The sequence below is a fragment of the Camelina sativa genome, chromosome 17, assembly GCF_000633955.1.
Source record: "Camelina sativa cultivar DH55 chromosome 17, Cs, whole genome shotgun sequence".
In the NCBI taxonomy this organism is placed as follows: Eukaryota; Viridiplantae; Streptophyta; class Magnoliopsida; order Brassicales; family Brassicaceae; genus Camelina; species Camelina sativa.
Genome location: NC_025701.1, coordinates 28637645 through 28654443, shown reverse-complemented (window position 1 = coordinate 28654443; position 16799 = coordinate 28637645). Strand labels below are relative to the sequence as shown.

The 16799-nt window shown below is 32.4% G+C and overlaps 2 protein-coding genes across 5 annotated transcripts in view; one reads left to right on the top strand and one right to left on the bottom strand.

The window, feature by feature from the left end:
* Nucleotides 5528–7521, bottom strand: LOC104758260 (myb family transcription factor EFM-like). The gene is made up of 5 exons (XM_010481089.2): nucleotides 7029–7521; nucleotides 6709–6926; nucleotides 6316–6574; nucleotides 6159–6235; nucleotides 5528–6069 (listed from the first exon to the last, which is right to left on the bottom strand). Exons 1-5 carry the CDS (start codon nucleotides 7201–7203, stop codon nucleotides 5794–5796), a joined length of 1005 nt encoding a protein of 334 aa, XP_010479391.1. The 5' UTR covers nucleotides 7204–7521; the 3' UTR covers nucleotides 5528–5793.
* The window catches only part of LOC104758259 (elongator complex protein 2), a 4569-nt gene continuing 1942 nt past the window's right edge, over nucleotides 14173–16799 (top strand). The window contains exons 1-7 of one of the 4 annotated variants that reach the window (XM_010481088.2): nucleotides 14173–14474; nucleotides 14570–14657; nucleotides 15008–15093; nucleotides 15183–15336; nucleotides 15445–15605; nucleotides 15692–16366; nucleotides 16467–16794. In XM_010481088.2, the coding sequence (XP_010479390.1) occupies nucleotides 14334–14474; nucleotides 14570–14657; nucleotides 15008–15093; nucleotides 15183–15336; nucleotides 15445–15605; nucleotides 15692–16366; nucleotides 16467–16794 (1633 nt within the window). In that variant the 5' untranslated portion in view covers nucleotides 14173–14333. Of the gene's footprint in view, nucleotides 14475–14569; nucleotides 14658–15007; nucleotides 15094–15176; nucleotides 15337–15444; nucleotides 15606–15691; nucleotides 16367–16466; nucleotides 16795–16799 lie in introns of all 4 variants that reach the window. The other 3 variants (XM_010481087.2, XM_010481086.2, XM_010481085.2) reach the window with 3 other exon arrangements.

Here is a 16799-nt window from a genome sequence, read left to right as displayed (position 1 = left end):
AAAATGGTACTCATACCTTTCAAATTGAGTAATATTTATTTTATTNCCATTGAGAAAATGGTACTCATACCTTTCAAATTGAGTAATATTTATTTATTTTATTTTTTTGTCAACCATTGGGCCACAATATGCCGATCCATTAGTTAAATCCCTACATTCGTAGAGAGCGGGACTCCATCTCTGATGTGATGATGCCTTGTGCATTAAAGACTTACCATTGGCCATTGCACTAAAGTCACTTCACTATTTATCCTAATTTTATTTTTCAGATATTGGGTGTTTAACGTTTTTCTTTTAACTATTGGGCTACAATAGACCAGCCTATTAGCCAAAGTCTAACATTCGTAGGGAATGGGAGTGCAGGTTGATCTCTGGTGTTTAATATTTTTTTGGCTACCATCTTATTATTCGCCAGGTTACTCGATATATTATATTATCTATAAATACTGTTTTATTAATATTATTAGATTATTAACATTTCATAAATAAATAAATTTACATGTATTATTTTTTATAATACCAAAATTACGATACGAAGTTTCAAATGTTTGCACTCAATGTGAAATCATCTTTTATCATATAAAGCACGAGTCACTAGACCAGTAAAAATATGTCAAATAGATTTTGTTTTCAAATATTTATATCCAAAAAATCGATGAAATTGGTAAGAAAAAACCGATAAAAAAAAAAGCTAAAAACAACGGTCAAATTTTCTTTTTTTTTTAACGTTATTTTACCGGCAAGATATTTCAGTGAGATCTAAATTGAAAATAAGTTATATTTTTTTAAAAAAATATATATTTCCTAAAACTGCAAAATTTTAGATCCCTAAATTTGCTCACACTACTGCTACCATGTTCGAAAATCAAGATAAAATATAAGTCACGTTTTCAAACCGTTTGATCACCTATTTAAGAGCTTGACTGGTTCTTCCGCTAGCTCCCGCAAACGCTACGTTTGCGTTTGCGGGCGGTTGCTAGCGTTTGGGGCCAATCACACAAATCGCTCCCAATCGCTCCCAATCGCTCCCAACCGTTGAATTCCAAAAGCTGGTTCCCGCAAGCGTTTGCGGTTGCGGGCGTTTGCGTTTCAAATTTTTTTTTTTTTTTGAGAAAAAATTTGAAACAAATCAATGATAATGAAATATATTTTATATATATTTTTTACCTAACTATTTTATTCATTAAGGATGAGACAAAATGAAGTACGGATATGATTGAAAATATTGAAAAAAAAAATAATTGGAAGAAAATAATATTTCAATTAACAATAACCCGGAAAACTTGATGTAAATTTAATGGCACATCGCACATAAGTTCAAAAAAATCTAAATAAATATAACGTTTCATCAGAAATTTAACAAGATAAGATTATTTGTTAAAATTAAAAACAAATCACGAGTGACTCTTCTCAACTCTCATTTGATCATTACTACCGATGCAAATACTGCCCCACAAAACTTATTGAGTGTGTGAGATTTAAGAAAGAAGATCTACGATCTAAAACATATGTTTTAGTCATTTATCAAATTACTTGATTAAAGTTTTGATAAAAATCCAAATGAATAAAGTAATAAGTATTTCATTATGAAATTTATTTATTTTTAATAATTATTTTAGTATTTTTAATGAATTTTAATTATAAATCAAATTTAATAAAGTTTTGATATTTTAAAACATTTATATAATTATATATCACATTTATTATGTTTCAACCGCTATTGCACCCGCTGGTCAACTAGTCGTAAATCTCCCGCAAACGCACCAATTTTAAACCGCTAAACCAGTCGTTCAAAACGTTTAATAATGCTTGAAACCGCAATCGCCCGCTTCCGCAATCTCCCGCAACCGAACCACAACCGCAGCGTTTGAACCAGTAAGTCCCAATCAACACAACTTATTTTTATTTATTTTCTTTCGCTTACCATCTTTTTATTTTCTAAGAATTCTCATGTTCATTCCTTTCTCAGAGCATGGGCAGCAGCGTTCCTTTGCTGCGTCCTTCAGTATAAAATTATTAAATTTAAATAGAAATTCGCCAATTATCAAAGGGACGTTCCTTAAAAAGGGACGTATTTATCTCCGTCCTTCGCTACACGTGGCAGCGTGTGCTACATCTCTGCCGTTCTTCTCTAATTCGTCTCCCTTCTTCTTCTTCGGTTTGATTTCCTCTCGTAAGTCTCTCCTCGATTTCTCTTACTCTTCCGATAGTGTATCTCTCTCTCTTACTTTCTCTCGTCTCATCAACGCCGCCGTTGAAATCGTCTCGCTTGTTCCTGATTGATTCAGCTTCCTCTGTTCATCAAGCTCCTGACTTGAGATCTTTCATCGGTTAAACATCGGCGGCAGCGATTAGATTTCTCCTAAGATTTCTGCTAAAGTGTCGACTCTTTTTAGTTGCAACCAGGTTTGTACCCATCAGACTGTGAGATTGATTGATAATTTAACGAGAGTTGGGGTTGTCTTGTCTTGTCTTTTAATCTTTCGTTTCTGGGTTTTTTGTTCTGTTTGTCAACACTTTAGGGAACAGTACAATCATCTCTAGCTACAGAGTTTCGAATCCATTGCAGCAGAACCAGTTAATTACTCACAAGGTACGTTTGTTACTTACTTAGATCATTTTGGGGTGTTTGTTTTAAACTTGGCAAAAGATTATATCGTTTTGTGCATTGTGTAGATTCTCTCATGTCTCGATTTGTGTTTGTTTGCTGGTTTGGTTTGGTCTCGAATTGTTAATTCCAATATGGGACTAGAGAAACTTGAGGCTTTAAGTCTGAGCAATTATTTTACTGTGTCACCAAGTTGATCCTCAGTGTGTGTAGTATTGTGTCACGACCAAGTTAATCTGGATTACGTTTTGTTACTTAGATCATTTAGCAAGCAGCTTTCTTTCAGTCAGTTTCTCATCCTATTTTGCCGGTCCTTTCTCCTCTTCATCGTTTTATTTGCGTGTTTGTCATATTCATAGAATTTAGCAAAGAAGCTGATCTAGGTTTTTATGATTATTTGTTCAGTTTCGCTTTTTTTCTTTCTTTATGTCATTTTAATTTTTCTCTGATTTTACATGATTTAGGTTATAGATGCCAATGTAAGGTTTAGCTCAAAGAAAACACAATGTGAACTGAATGAAATGATCTTATTCATACTCGCTCAATGCCTTTTATAGACTTACAAAAGCTGAAGCAAATATAACTGAAAGAAAGCATGACTCCACTAACTCAACTACTAACTAGTTTTGCGGAAACAGAAACTTGACCAAGTAAACTATAGAGAACCAGTCTCCTTATTCCTAGACTTGCGGAAACAACGAAGACATAAAAGACAATCCAACAGCCAATGTCCTACTGGATCATAAACATACTTCCCAACAAAATCAAAAAATAATAGCTCTATCATCCCAGATATAAAAGTCTCGGCATGCAAATTAACGCCATTTATGAAGGTAACGACTAACGAGTAATACCTCCAATCTCAATCTTTTGTGTGTTATTCAAATGCCTATGTAGATGATTTTACTGATTGAAAGATTAATGGTTATAATATGTGTAGTTTCTCAATTCACTAAAGAAATATGTAACTTACGGAGCTTTAAAATCAGGTTTGTCAAGCACAGTGCGAACTTATATATTTACTATAATGTTTCATTTTTTTGTAATAAACTACTTGATTATGATTTTGCATTACACTTTTTTGTATTCATATACGTTTAAAAAATATAGCTGACTTTAGTATGCTGTCTCCCAAATTCTATAACCCATATGTCTCATCCGTCTAAGTTCTAATTTTATGTTTCTATCTTCGAGGTGGGTGACTACCGGCGGCTACATCAATTACGACAAATCAACAGTGTGGATTAAGGTAAAGAGGATTAGAAGAAGATCCTCCTCATTGACGACAAGTACCCAAATCTTGACAACAACGGTAGAATGACGACTAAAACATAATTCAAACGTTCAAGCAGTATATGTATACGGTGATATGATGTATATATATATATATATATATATAGTATACAGAGGAAGGATGAAGACAATTGTTGCATACAATAAAATAGTTTTGTCTGTACGTAGTTACTTTGTGTAAATATATTTCATGTTTATTTTTTTTTATAGTAAATACGTTTTCCACCAAATGTAATTGTTTCTATTTTTTTCATGTACGAAGTACGGGTGTAATACTAGTTGAATATATTCTTGAACATACAGCAAAAACGATTTTTCAAGGAAGCATACATATGTAACGGATGCTTTTGTACCTTTACTAGAGTTCAACTTCTTCATATTTTTACAAAAGTTTTCAATGCATCCTAGTTCGATATTTAGATTTTGTGACGTATGTTTAGTTTGGCATGCATAAGTTTAGTTCACTCTATATCTATATGTTTCTCCCAAATAAAAAACAGTCCACATTGTTAAACAAACTCTAAGCCAAGAATTTCAAAATTTTCCCAACTGTATATATCATCAGTTCCATTTAAATTATCCATGTCCTATCGGTGACAATCATTTATTCCCAAATACATAACGACCTCTTTGACAAATAAAAACAATACATAACGACCTCCTTAAAACATCATATATAGTCCGCATGTCTGTATATTGTCACAATATAGTCGAAACTTATCCAAAAGCTGTTTGGATCCTATCTCTGAAATTGGAAGTCTGGAACCCCACTTTGCATGCATTCTCTCTGTTACTCCCCCTTTCACTGTTTTAACGATGTCATAATCTGTTTTCTTGTGGATTTGAAATCCACATTCAAAAATGGTTCCCAAAATGTTAAGAGAGCAAACAACAATACTTAGACTTGGGTAATGGTCCCTGGATTTCTGAAACTACTTAAAACAAATTACATGATGATAAATTCGGAGACTTTATGTCTTACTGTAACCTTAATTAGGATCTTAATTTGTTCATGCACTTTGATCGGTTATATATATTGCCTTGTTCATGATGAACTGATGATACTCACGAGAATGTACCGGCCAAGAATTTTCAAATGTGGAAACGTTAACCAGTTTCTTGAGTTTGAAGAAAGCCATGATTCTAATTAATTATGACATATAAGAAGAATTCGAAATACTCGAAAACTGAAAGATTGGAAATGAATTGGACTGGGAGATGAGGTGGAGCGGCTGGTTAACATGAGGCATATCTACTATTCTACTTTACCCAATTGCCTAACATTCCCACTTGTTGAAAAAACCATAAATTATATAGATGAAACTAACAATTACAAAGAAAATTTCAAACTTTACATATCTCTCAAGACGTTGAAAATAAATTATAGCACTTAAATATTTACATAGTACGTACTACTTATCTGTCGGTCAAAGCCTAGACCTTTATAGTCCATTGAACGAACGACCGCATGATTAGGTGAGCGTTGAAAGACCATAATTTCAAAGCATCTTAATATGAATCCGAATAAATGACCAAACACATGCTGATGTCTCTGTTCCAAATCCAGAAAACTAAACATTCAACAATAACTCATATCATCCTTTTTTTTTCAAAATAAAGCAAACGTAATTAAACTTGGATAATAATGCCTCAATTAAACACCCCAACCAAAAAAAGCCGTACACCAAACAAGGCTAATAATAATCTCTGCAAATAATTTGAACCATCCTCACTCACTCTATATTGCTCTCTCTTTTTTCTCTATATATATAACTTTAACCTTTCTATAATTATTGTTCTCATTCACTACTAATATAAATTAGTAATGAACCCCAAAAATAACAAAACCGGGATCTCAAGAGTTTGGTTTCTTGTAAAAAAAGGACTGAGATTCATGGTGACCTCAGTCTCTCCATCTGAAAGCTCTCAGACTTAGCATCTTCTACATCTTCCATGCTACTATCTCCACCAGTTGTAGTTGTTGTAGATGGCAGCTGCAAAGGACCTTGAGGAGAATCCGATTGCGAGTTGCTTATCTTTGACGATTCTCCTCCTTCACCTGTTTCTTCTTCCTCTTGTGATGATGAATTCCACAAGTTAAACCCTAGAACAACTGCTGATTGTTTCTCCGCATTCGAATTAGGCTTCCTGATGTGTAACCGGTATTTCTAAAAAACAGAAAGATGGGTTGTTGTTACTTGTAAGTAACAGTCATTGAATGAATTCAAAGATGTCAACTTCTTTTTGTTTTAGTTACCTGTAAATGACTCTTGACTTCATCATTGGTTAAGCCTTCTTCTTGCATATGCTCTCTGATTTGTTTAGGAGTCGCCACTGTTATTTGACACAAAACAGACACAGTTTAAACCACATTCTGTATTAAGTTAACCAAACTTAAGAACACAAGAAGTTACCTCCCGGTCCACCGAGCTGTTGCAATGCATCAACAAAACGGCGATGTAACTCAGGAGTCCAACACCTTCTTTGCTTCCGCAAAGCTTGCTGTTGAAGAAATGCTGGCTGTTGTGGTGGTAGTTGTGGCATAGAGTTAGAAGTAAAGCCACGAGAGGAGGCAACAATGCCTTTTCTTCTTATCGAACTCGAAGTTAAACCTAGGCCTAAACCAGTTTCTACTTTTGGAACCAACAACATAGAAGATTTCTCCCCATTTCTCTGCAACAAATCAGATCAAAACGAAAACACAACGGCGAAACTCAGTCCTTTGTCCTTGATTCATCTAAAAAACATAATCTACTTTGTGTCATCTAATTCTCCAAATGCTATCTCAATTTCAAGGGTTTAATTACCTGAACCCCTAGCTTGTTCTTGGTCTTAGTGTTTGAGATGTGATCATCATTAGCTCTCCATTGCTGAAACTTCTTCTCCCTCGTAAGCTCATCCCTCTTCAGCAACTGCATATCAATCTCTTCGCTCATAGGTTTATCAAGAGAGATGAAATCTTTCAACAATGGTTGAGTATTCATCTCTGAACATCTCTTTTTCTCCTCCTTGAGATACAAAATCGCTGCAAACAACAAAAGGTTCAAATTTTAGCAAACCAAATTTTCAAAATTTGGAAGCTTTAAATAAAAACAGAGGAAACAGAGAGATCATAAAAAAAACGAACCATCATTTAAAAGCTGCAAAGACAGAGGAAGCTCAAGTTGAGAGCTTTCGATCTTTCGCTTCTCTTCTTCAAGCTTCTTAACATGTTCCTCCTCAACCGCCACAACATTCATGATAATTCCTCTCCGAGAACCACAGATCGATCCCAAACTCAGCTCATCCCCTAAAGAACCCATTTTTAAAAAATTTCTCGATCTTAAAAACTCAAACTTTACCAGAACACTTCATGATCTCAAAATCAACTCTCTTTGATCAGTAAGATAGAGAACATGGAAGGAAGGAGAGTGTGAGAAGAAAGAAACAACCTGAGATGAGATCTATGTGAAGCGATTATATAGAAAGAGAAGCATGTTGGGTGAGAATCTTTTGGTATAGAGAGAGAGAGAGGTAGAAGATTGATTGAAGGAAGGAAGAAGAAAGCTAGAAGATTCTGTGTTATGGCCTTTGTAGGGTATCTCTCTTTTCTTTTTTTTTTTCTAGATATCACAAAACTCTTCGTTTCGTCGCGTATCTCTCAGATTCTTATTTCACCCACACTCTCGCCTCTGTTTTGAGTTTTTACAGCTTTGCTTACTCGCGAGTTAGATTCATTCCTTTTTTACTCATACCAAACTCGTGATTTGTTTCAATGCTTTTAAGCTCCTCCATTTAAATAATATGTATATTTACTTTTTTTTACCATACACACTCCAATTTTTTTGAAATTAGTGGGTTTAAAACTTTGCACACAAAAAAAAGAAAGAAAAAAGTGGGTTTAAAACCTGTTTTCATCTTCAAATTATCTTGCTCCAATAGTTAGTACTTTTAAGCTCCAATTTTAAAATATATATACTTTTTACCATTCTCACTCCATTTTTTAAAAAGTTAGCTATTTTAAAATCTGATTTTTTTTACCATTCACACTCCATTTCTAAAACTATGAACAAAAAAGTGGGTTTAAAACATTTTTCGTCTTAAATAATCTAGCTTGGATACTTATTTTGAGGTACTAGTTTACCATAGTGAATAGTACGTATTAGAATTTCTAATTGGTAAAACTTGATTTTGTGTTAACGTTATTTCAAACATCACTTTCTATTGCATTTCATGTTGGACCAATACATTTTATGTGCAAATAAAAATCTTGGCAGTTTAAATTTTGATGATAGTTAAATACATAGGTTATTTGTTGTAATAATTTATGTTCCTTAGAATATTTTAATCTTGGAAATTATTACTACGAAAACACATTAACACATACTCCCTTCGTTTTTATTTATTTGTCATTTTAGAGAGTTTCAAGTAGATTAACAATTTGTGTAAATTAACAATTTTAATCTCACAAATAATTTATTGGGTTAGTTTAATAAAGTTTTATTTCTTGACAAAATTTATATTGAAAAATAAGAATGATAAGTAATTTAAAACAATTTTTTCTCTCTAGAGTGACGAGTAATAAAAACTAGAAAGGGTAATGTAATTTGTTTCAAATACTAGCAACCGGTAGATTATCATTTTTATCGAGGTATGTGCGACCGAACCATCTTATACCTAAAATTAGTTGTTCTACATAATAATGTAAATAAATACAATCGAAATGCAGTTAAATTTTCATTTACGTTTTTGTTGGTGATTACTAATAACTCAGCAGCATTAGATTTGAATAGCCACTAGTAATTAGTTATTACCCTCACCTCTCTTCTCTTTTTCGTAATAAAATCGTTGGTCCAACAAAAATCAATAATGGGGTTATTATTTTTGGGGAAAAAAAAAGAAGAGGTTATTGTTGTCGGTTAAAAGCATAATTTCAAAGTCAAAGATACTAAAACCATGGGATTAGCGGCACAAAGAAATGTTTTTTTTTCTTTTTTTCTTTTCTACTTTCTCATTTCGAGCTTTTGTGAAGTTGAAGTTTTTGTGCCAAAGAATAACTTTTGCAAATGCTTCTTTTATCCAACCTATTCACAATACCTGTCCATCCATATATAATGAGTTTAAAATTCTAAGGTAATCATTTTATCAATACCAAGTAATTTCTTGGTAACTAAGATAAACAATATGAAAACATCTTATATTGTCAAATCTTGAGTGATTTTTACTATTCTAATTCGATAGTGATGCTTTTTTTCTTCTTCTCGCCATTAGAATAATGAACATAAATTAGGTATATTTTGACTCACCTTGTCATCATGTCATGTGCAGAGAATAAGTTTTCTCTGACAAACCAACCAAACATGAGATACATTTTTTGTTGAAAAAAGTGTCCCAATATATATTCTTCGAATTCACGAACGCGAGACAAATATTTTGGAAAGGCCAATCGAATCTCTCTATCCAATTTTATATATTTTATGCTTGTGTTAGATTCTCGTTTTCCCTTTTCTCATAGATATAAAGAATCTTGCGCATAAACCAATGGTCTAAACATATGCTACACTTGTATTTTATTCACAAATTCGATGTCATGATATAAACCAGTCTCTCAAATATTTGAAGTATGGACTAAAATGCGTTGGATCCACATCGATTTCTCTCATCTCCACTGGTTTTGTCGGATAGTTGCGGTCAAAGAATCTATCTACTTTGTATTCTCTTTTTTTTTTTTTTTAGGATTATACTTAATTCGCTAAGAAATTAATATTTTCATTCGTAGTCCACTTATGTTTCGTATATACTACGGTCAAACTAAATTCTTGATGTAGATGACAAAACACTATTCTTGTCAAATTAGTGATAGTATAATTACTCTTATTTGAATTAATAGGTTGAATCCATCCTTGATATATTTTTTAAAAATTGCATTTTATGCGATAGAAAAACGTGGTATCTTAAAACATAACTAAACATATTTCATTGTTCACAGAACATAATTGATTTTGACTTTTTGTATGATTTGGTCGTTTCGTTTATTTGTTACATAACATAACACACGGTTAACTTTTTATAACATGTTATTTTCTACATAGATATCTAACTTCATTACATCAAACATATCTTTTACAGTTTTCAACTTTTAATTTAATTCGTATCAAATCATTTTCTTTTGCCAAAAAAATGTGTGATATATTATTTTAAAATTATATATTATCATTTAATACATTAAATATTGGTATATGTACATGGGTACCAAATGAATATAATTTTAAAAGGTTTTTTTAATAGAATAATGTCACATTATTCTAATCCAAATGTTTACTTTTACTCTTTTGATATTTTTCAATATTGTCTCGTAATTTTTTTTAATATAGATATTTTTAGTGCCAAAAAAACATAGATTTTTCATCTTAGCCATCTCTATATGTTTTTAGGGCATAAAAAAATGAATGTCTATAAACTACAAAAATTAATGTAGATTTAGGCTTATATATATATATATATATATATATATCCAGTTTTATTCAATATAAATTTTCTGCTTTTGTTATATATTTTTTGAAAATGCTATTATCTTTCTTGCAACAGGTGAAGGGAGAAGATTGAAATAAATTTTGTCAAATTATGAGTTTTAGTTAAATACTATAAAATACCGATAGGAGTTTAGAATTTATCATTTAATAAATTTTGACAAAACTTAAAAAGAGTTAAATTTTATGATTTTTGATGTTATAGTTTAAGACAAATACTACATTTTGTTTTTTAAATTATAGTTTTTTTTATAAGAATGTCATATACCGGATATCGTAGTAACTACAATACGTATACATTTGGATTTTTGTTGAAAGAGCTATGTGAAAAAAATGGAATAATACCAAAATATAACGATTACTATTCTCTCTAAGAATCTTTCACGTGACAACAACAACAACAAATGCCTCTTTGGTATCGGCATGACTTTTTGTATGATTCCATTCCCATCATTATGTTTCCTGCCACACTATTCTTTTCGTTTCCTTCCTACTCTTGCCATTTCAAATTTTTATTGCTCTTTTTAGAAGCAAAAAACACACAAATATTCATTCAACAATTTGTTTTTTGTCATTTTATCTTTAAGTCAGCACCCATTTCAGTTTTTGTTGGGAAATGAACAGGCCCAATACAAGCCCAGAGGGTGTACAGCAATAGTAGCTTCAGATATCTTGCTGAGACATTTCTTTAACTTCCTTTGCAACAAAGCCCCATTGACTTTCCAAGTCGTTTTCCCAATACACTAAACTAAAGGAATGAACTAGACAGTCAAATTGCATTCTGCTTTTCCTTTCGAAAGGCTTGTGCACAAGGGTTGAAAACAAAACGCAGAAAGAAGACTTAATTAACCAACCTGAAATCTGATTCTGCTTTTAGAGACGCATACTTGAGAGTATGATTGCATGGGATAAGACCGTAAGAGATATTACTTCTAAAACATACTGCAAACTCAAAGTCAAAGTGGATTAACTCCAAGTATTGGTTCTCTTATAATGAAGAGGAAAAATACATTAAGGAAATATTATCGATTTGCAAAAGCCTAACATGCACTCAGGACTCATGGAGCCATAAACTATTATCTTCCACTCAAGACTTGTTCTGTTCATGTAAGACCAAAATTGCACTGGATCATAAAAGAAATCAGGTTGGTGAAATTTAAAAGGGGCATTCTCAAAAATGCCCCTTTTTCCATATCCCTTTTTAAAAATACCCCTTCATTTTGACTATTTTTAAAACTACCCCTCTTTATATACAAAATGACCAAATTACCCTTTTTTGAATGACAACAAGAATGTAAAGTCATCAAAATCGAAAATATTTTCCCGCCAAAAAAGTTTCCCGCCAAAAACTTTTTTTCCCGCCAAAATCAAAAATTTTTCCCAAAAGAAAATTTCCCGCCAAAAACGAAAATTTTTCCCGCCAAAAATATTGAAATTTATACTTTTTAAAAACATTGTAAACGCTTTTAAAAGTTTTTAAAAGTGTTTACAACGTTTTTAAAAGGTTTTTAAACACATTGTAAACGCTTTTAAAAACCTTGTAAATGCTTTTAAAAAGCTTGTAAATGCTTTTAAAAAGCTTGTAAATGCTTTTAAAAGGTTTTTACAAGGTGTTTATAAGGTGTTTATAAGGCTTTTATAAGGTAGAAACCTTATAAAACCTTTTAAAAACCTTGTAAATTTTTTTTGGCGGGAAAAATTTTTTTGTCGAAATTTTTTATCAAAATTTTTTTGACAAAAAAATTTTTGGCGGGAAAACTTTTTCGAAAAATTTTTGGCGGGAAAATATGTCGGAAATTTTTGGCGCGAAAATTTTGTTTTTCTTTTTATTGAATAAAATAATTTTCATCTAAGGGTAAAATGGTCATTAAAAATTAAAAGAGGGCAAAAATAAAAATGGCCAGAAAAAAGGGTATTTTTGAAAAGGGGTATATCAAAAGGTCATTTTTAACAAATTCTCAATTTAAAATCGAGGTCTACAATGAATTTTTTTTCTTTGGATATTGATACGTAAATTAACCATATTCTATAAAATTAATAATTATTGAAAAGGTACTATAGTTAAATCATAGATTACCAATTTAATATTGTGATTACATTTAGAATAATCGTTCAGTATTGTCGGGACCGTGAAAACTTATATAAATTATAATATCGCGATCATGAAAATTTATTATTTGAATTAATTTATAGAGGTATTGATTTACCGATAATAGAGAATTTTTCCTAATTTGGTAATCGTTCAAAAAGTATTTACTTAACATTGAATTTAATCGTTATAACTAATATTTTTAAAAAAATCATTTACAAGAAAAATAAATATTATCATGTTTTGGTGAGAACATTAGAACTTTTCAATACAATAAAAATTATGAGAAATGAACTTTAACAAAAATCAGTATGTATATACATATATTTTGATATTTTTATATAATTATTAATTTATAGTATATATGAGACTATATATATTTGGGAAAAATGTCAAAAAAATCCTCAACTTTCAAATTGCGGCCAAGAAAAGCACCAACTTCTGAAATGTCATTTAAATCACAAAGTTTTTGTTGACTTTTTTAAAAAGTAGCTAACTTTCGTTGACTAGGTCATTTAAGACATGACGTTAAATTTTCAGTTAAACAACGATGATGGAGTTAACTTCCGTCAGTATCTCCCTTACATCAAAACAATGTTGTTTTCGTTAGAAGAATAAGACAAAAAATTTGAGCCCAGCAAAAATCGAACTGAATACCTTTAAGTCTCATAACAAGCTCTCTACCATCGAGCAACAATATCATTCAGATATTATACCAATCAGAGATGTATATATATATATATATATATATGTAGACAATCGATTAAAAATAGCAAAACCAAAAAATAATTTTATATGTATGTAATGTATTTATAAAATATATATTATTATATCATTACTCTTTATATATATATATATCATATAAAGAGTTTAAATGAAATATTTTACAAATACCAAATAAAATGTGTGATCAATATGTCTTCTTTGGTATATATAAGCAAAAAAACCATATTTAAAATTTACACTCTTTATCCTGATGAATAAGATATTAATTTAAATATATGCACACTATGAATTATATATTTTATTTAGTATTTAATAATAAAAAATATATATAGCAAGGAAAAAGTTATATTAGTTTTTGCTCTTATATTTTATATCTATTATATTCTAAAACGTTAATATATATATATATATATTAACGATATGATAACATATATATTATAGATACATTACATATAACCGATTGTTTACGTATAAATATATTTCTGTTTGTAAAATGTATAGATATGTAACTGTGGCTCAATGGTAGAGAGTTTGTTTTGAGTTTCTGATAAAACGACATCGCCTTAAATGGCCTAGTCAACGAAATTTAGCTATTTTTAAAAACGTCAATAAAAACTTGGTGATTTAAATGACATTTCAGAAGTTAATGCTTTTTTTTGCTACAGTTTGAAAGTTGGAGATTTTTTTGACATTTTTCCCATATATATTTATAAAATATTTTCAAAACATTAATATTTTATTATATTATTGAATTATGTCCAAAATTATGTTGGCCAACTTGTCATATGTTTGTTTCCTTTGCTAGATAATGAAGTTTATTCAGTGAATTTATAATCAGATTTGGATATAAATTCAGACTTTAAAACATAAGCCAAAAGGATAATTTGGGCCGAATTGTTCCGATAAATCATGTCGGCCCATTTAGTGTTCCCTCTTTCCTAACCTTTCTTCTGTCGTGCTCCGCTTTTCCCTGATACTTTTGAGCATTACAAATTCCCGGCGAGATTTCCCGGCGGCGGCGGCGGCTAGATATTAACTGGTTACAACCAGCAGGAACGAAGAATAGAAAACACCAAAGTCAATCAAAACGTCTCCTCTTGATAAAAAGATGTCAGAAAACACCAAAGTCGAAGCGAAGAGAGTGTTCATAGGAGCAGGATGCAACAGAGTCGTCAATAACGTCTCTTGGGGAGCTTCTGGTCTCGTCTCCTTTGGTGCCCAAAACGCTGTTGCTGTTTTCTGCCCTAAGGTCTGTTTCTTTCTACGATCAAAATCCTCCTTTTTTTATTCTTTCAAAAGCAAGATATGATTTTTTCTTTAACTTGTTTTGATGTTTTTGTGCAGACTGCCCAGATTCTTACTACGCTTCCAGGTCACAAAGCTGCTGTGAATTGCACCCATTGGTTGCCCAGTTCCAAGTTTGCTTTCAAAGGTACTTCCTTTTGCTTCTTCTGGTGTATGAGGAACTGTTTTTGTTCTTGATTTAGGGTTTTTAGTATGTTGAATCGTACCATAGGTATTGCATTGCAAAGGAAGAGTTTTTTTTTTTATGTTCTATCAGATAAGAGAACTTAGACTGAACAATTTGTGAGTTATAGCTATCATTATTAGATAATTTCTTTAGTAAATTGAGAAGACATAGGCGTTCAAATTTCTATTAATAGTCTGTATCAACGGTTTGGTGGTTTAGTTGCTGTGAAAGGTTATACTTTTCTACAACTTTTGAGTATAGATTTTAGGAGAAAAACATCAGATGGGTTAACGTTCTGTGATTGTTCGCAGCCAAGAATTTGGACCGGCATTATCTGCTCTCGGGTGATTCAGATGGTATCATCATCCTCTGGGAACTATCTACTCTTCATAACAATGTAAACTTCCCGCAATCTGATCTGAGTTTCTCTACAGTTTCTGTAATATCTCTGATCCCTAGTATGTTTTCTGATTGGTTTAGCAACAGTGGAGACATGTACTACAACTACCACTCTCTCACAAGAAAGGTGTAACTTGCATCACCGCTTATATGGTTTCTGAAACCGATGCAATGTTTGCTTCTGCTTCTTCTGATGGAGTTGTGAATCTCTGGGATGTTTCTTTTCCGGCTCAGTCTAGTGGTAAGCATTAACGTTCCTGCAGTATATTACTGGTTAAACAAAGTGAAGCATGTCTTCTAAGCAGTATCTAAATCGATTTTGTTTTGCCCTCTGTGTTATCTGTTGCAGAGGAATGTAAAGTGGTGTGTCTGGACTCCATCTGTGTTGACACTAAAGCAATTGTAACGCTTGCATTAGCGGAATTGCCTCAAAATCCTGGTCGATTTGCTCTCGCGTTGGGTGGATTGGACAATAAAATCAAACTTTACAGTGGAGAAAGAACAGGAAAGGTGCTTACCGATTCACTTATATGCCAATATATTCTCAAAAAAAACAAATTTAATTGTGAGAGTTTTTTGGTTTCATCCTTTTTCAGTTTACTTCTGTTTGTGAGCTTAAAGGCCACACAGACTGGATTCGGAGTTTGGACTTCTCATTACCGTTACACATAACAGAACAAACCACAGATTGTATTATGCTTGTGAGTTCTTCCCAGGACAAAGTTATTCGGATCTGGAAACTCGTGTTAGTTGGTGATGTTGGCTCATGGCGAAGAGAAATCACTCTAGCTTCTTACATTGAAGGCCCAGTTTTCATCTCAGGGACATCCACGTATCAGATTTCAGTTGAATCTGTTCTGATTGGACATGAAGATTGGGTCTATTCTGTGGAATGGGAACCTCCAGTTATCAATTCCATTGATGGGAGGTTAGTTAACCACCAACCACTGCGCATTTTATCAGCTTCAATGGACAAAACGATGATGATTTGGCGACCTGAGAAGAAAACTGGTGTGTGGGTGAACGTTGTATGTGTTGGAGAGCTAAGTCATTGTGCTCTTGGTTTCTATGGTGGCCATTGGAGCCCAAATGGTCTGTCGATTCTGGCTCATGGATATGGCGGATCTTTTCATCTCTGGAGAAATGTCAGTAGCAGCAAAGAGGCTGAGAATTGGCAGATGCAGGAAGTTCCTTCGGGTCACTTTGCTGCCGTGACTGATGTTACATGGGCTAGAACCGGCGAGTACTTGCTATCCGTGAGCCATGATCAGGTCAGTGTTTAGAGTTGAGAATGTTAAATTGATTCATTATATCATATTGCAAAAAAGAGACTTTTCTTACATTTCATTCTCAAAATTTGTGATTTTGCAGACCACTCGTGTGTTCTCATCATGGAAGAATGAAGAGGGAAATGAAGCAGAGGATGAGCATTGGCATGAGCTGGCTCGTCCTCAGGTTCACGGACATGATATTAACTGTGTGGCTATGGTTCAAGGTAAAGGCAACCACCGTTTTGTTAGTGGGGCAGAAGAGAAAGTTGTGAGAGTATTTGAGGCTCCTCTATCCTTCTTGAAGACTCTGAACCACACTTGTGCGGGAGGAGAAGGAAGCTTCCCTGAGGATTTACAAGCAGATGTGCAGGTTCTTGGAGCGAATATGTCTGCTCTTGGATTATCACAGAAACCTATCTACTTACACTGTAAG

Excerpts from the sequence above, each read along its gene's own strand:
- LOC104758260 (XM_010481089.2), bottom strand. The coding sequence starts at position 7,203 with ATGGGTTCTTTAGGGGATGAGCTGAGTTTGGGATCGATCTGTGGTTCT. Across the intron at positions 6,575-6,708 it reads AGAACAAGCTAGGGGTTCAG|AGAAATGGGGAGAAATCTTC; the intron begins GTAATTAAACCC and ends GATTTGTTGCAG. Across the intron at positions 6,070-6,158 it reads AAGTCAAGAGTCATTTACAG|AAATACCGGTTACACATCAG; the intron begins GTAACTAAAACA and ends TCTGTTTTTTAG.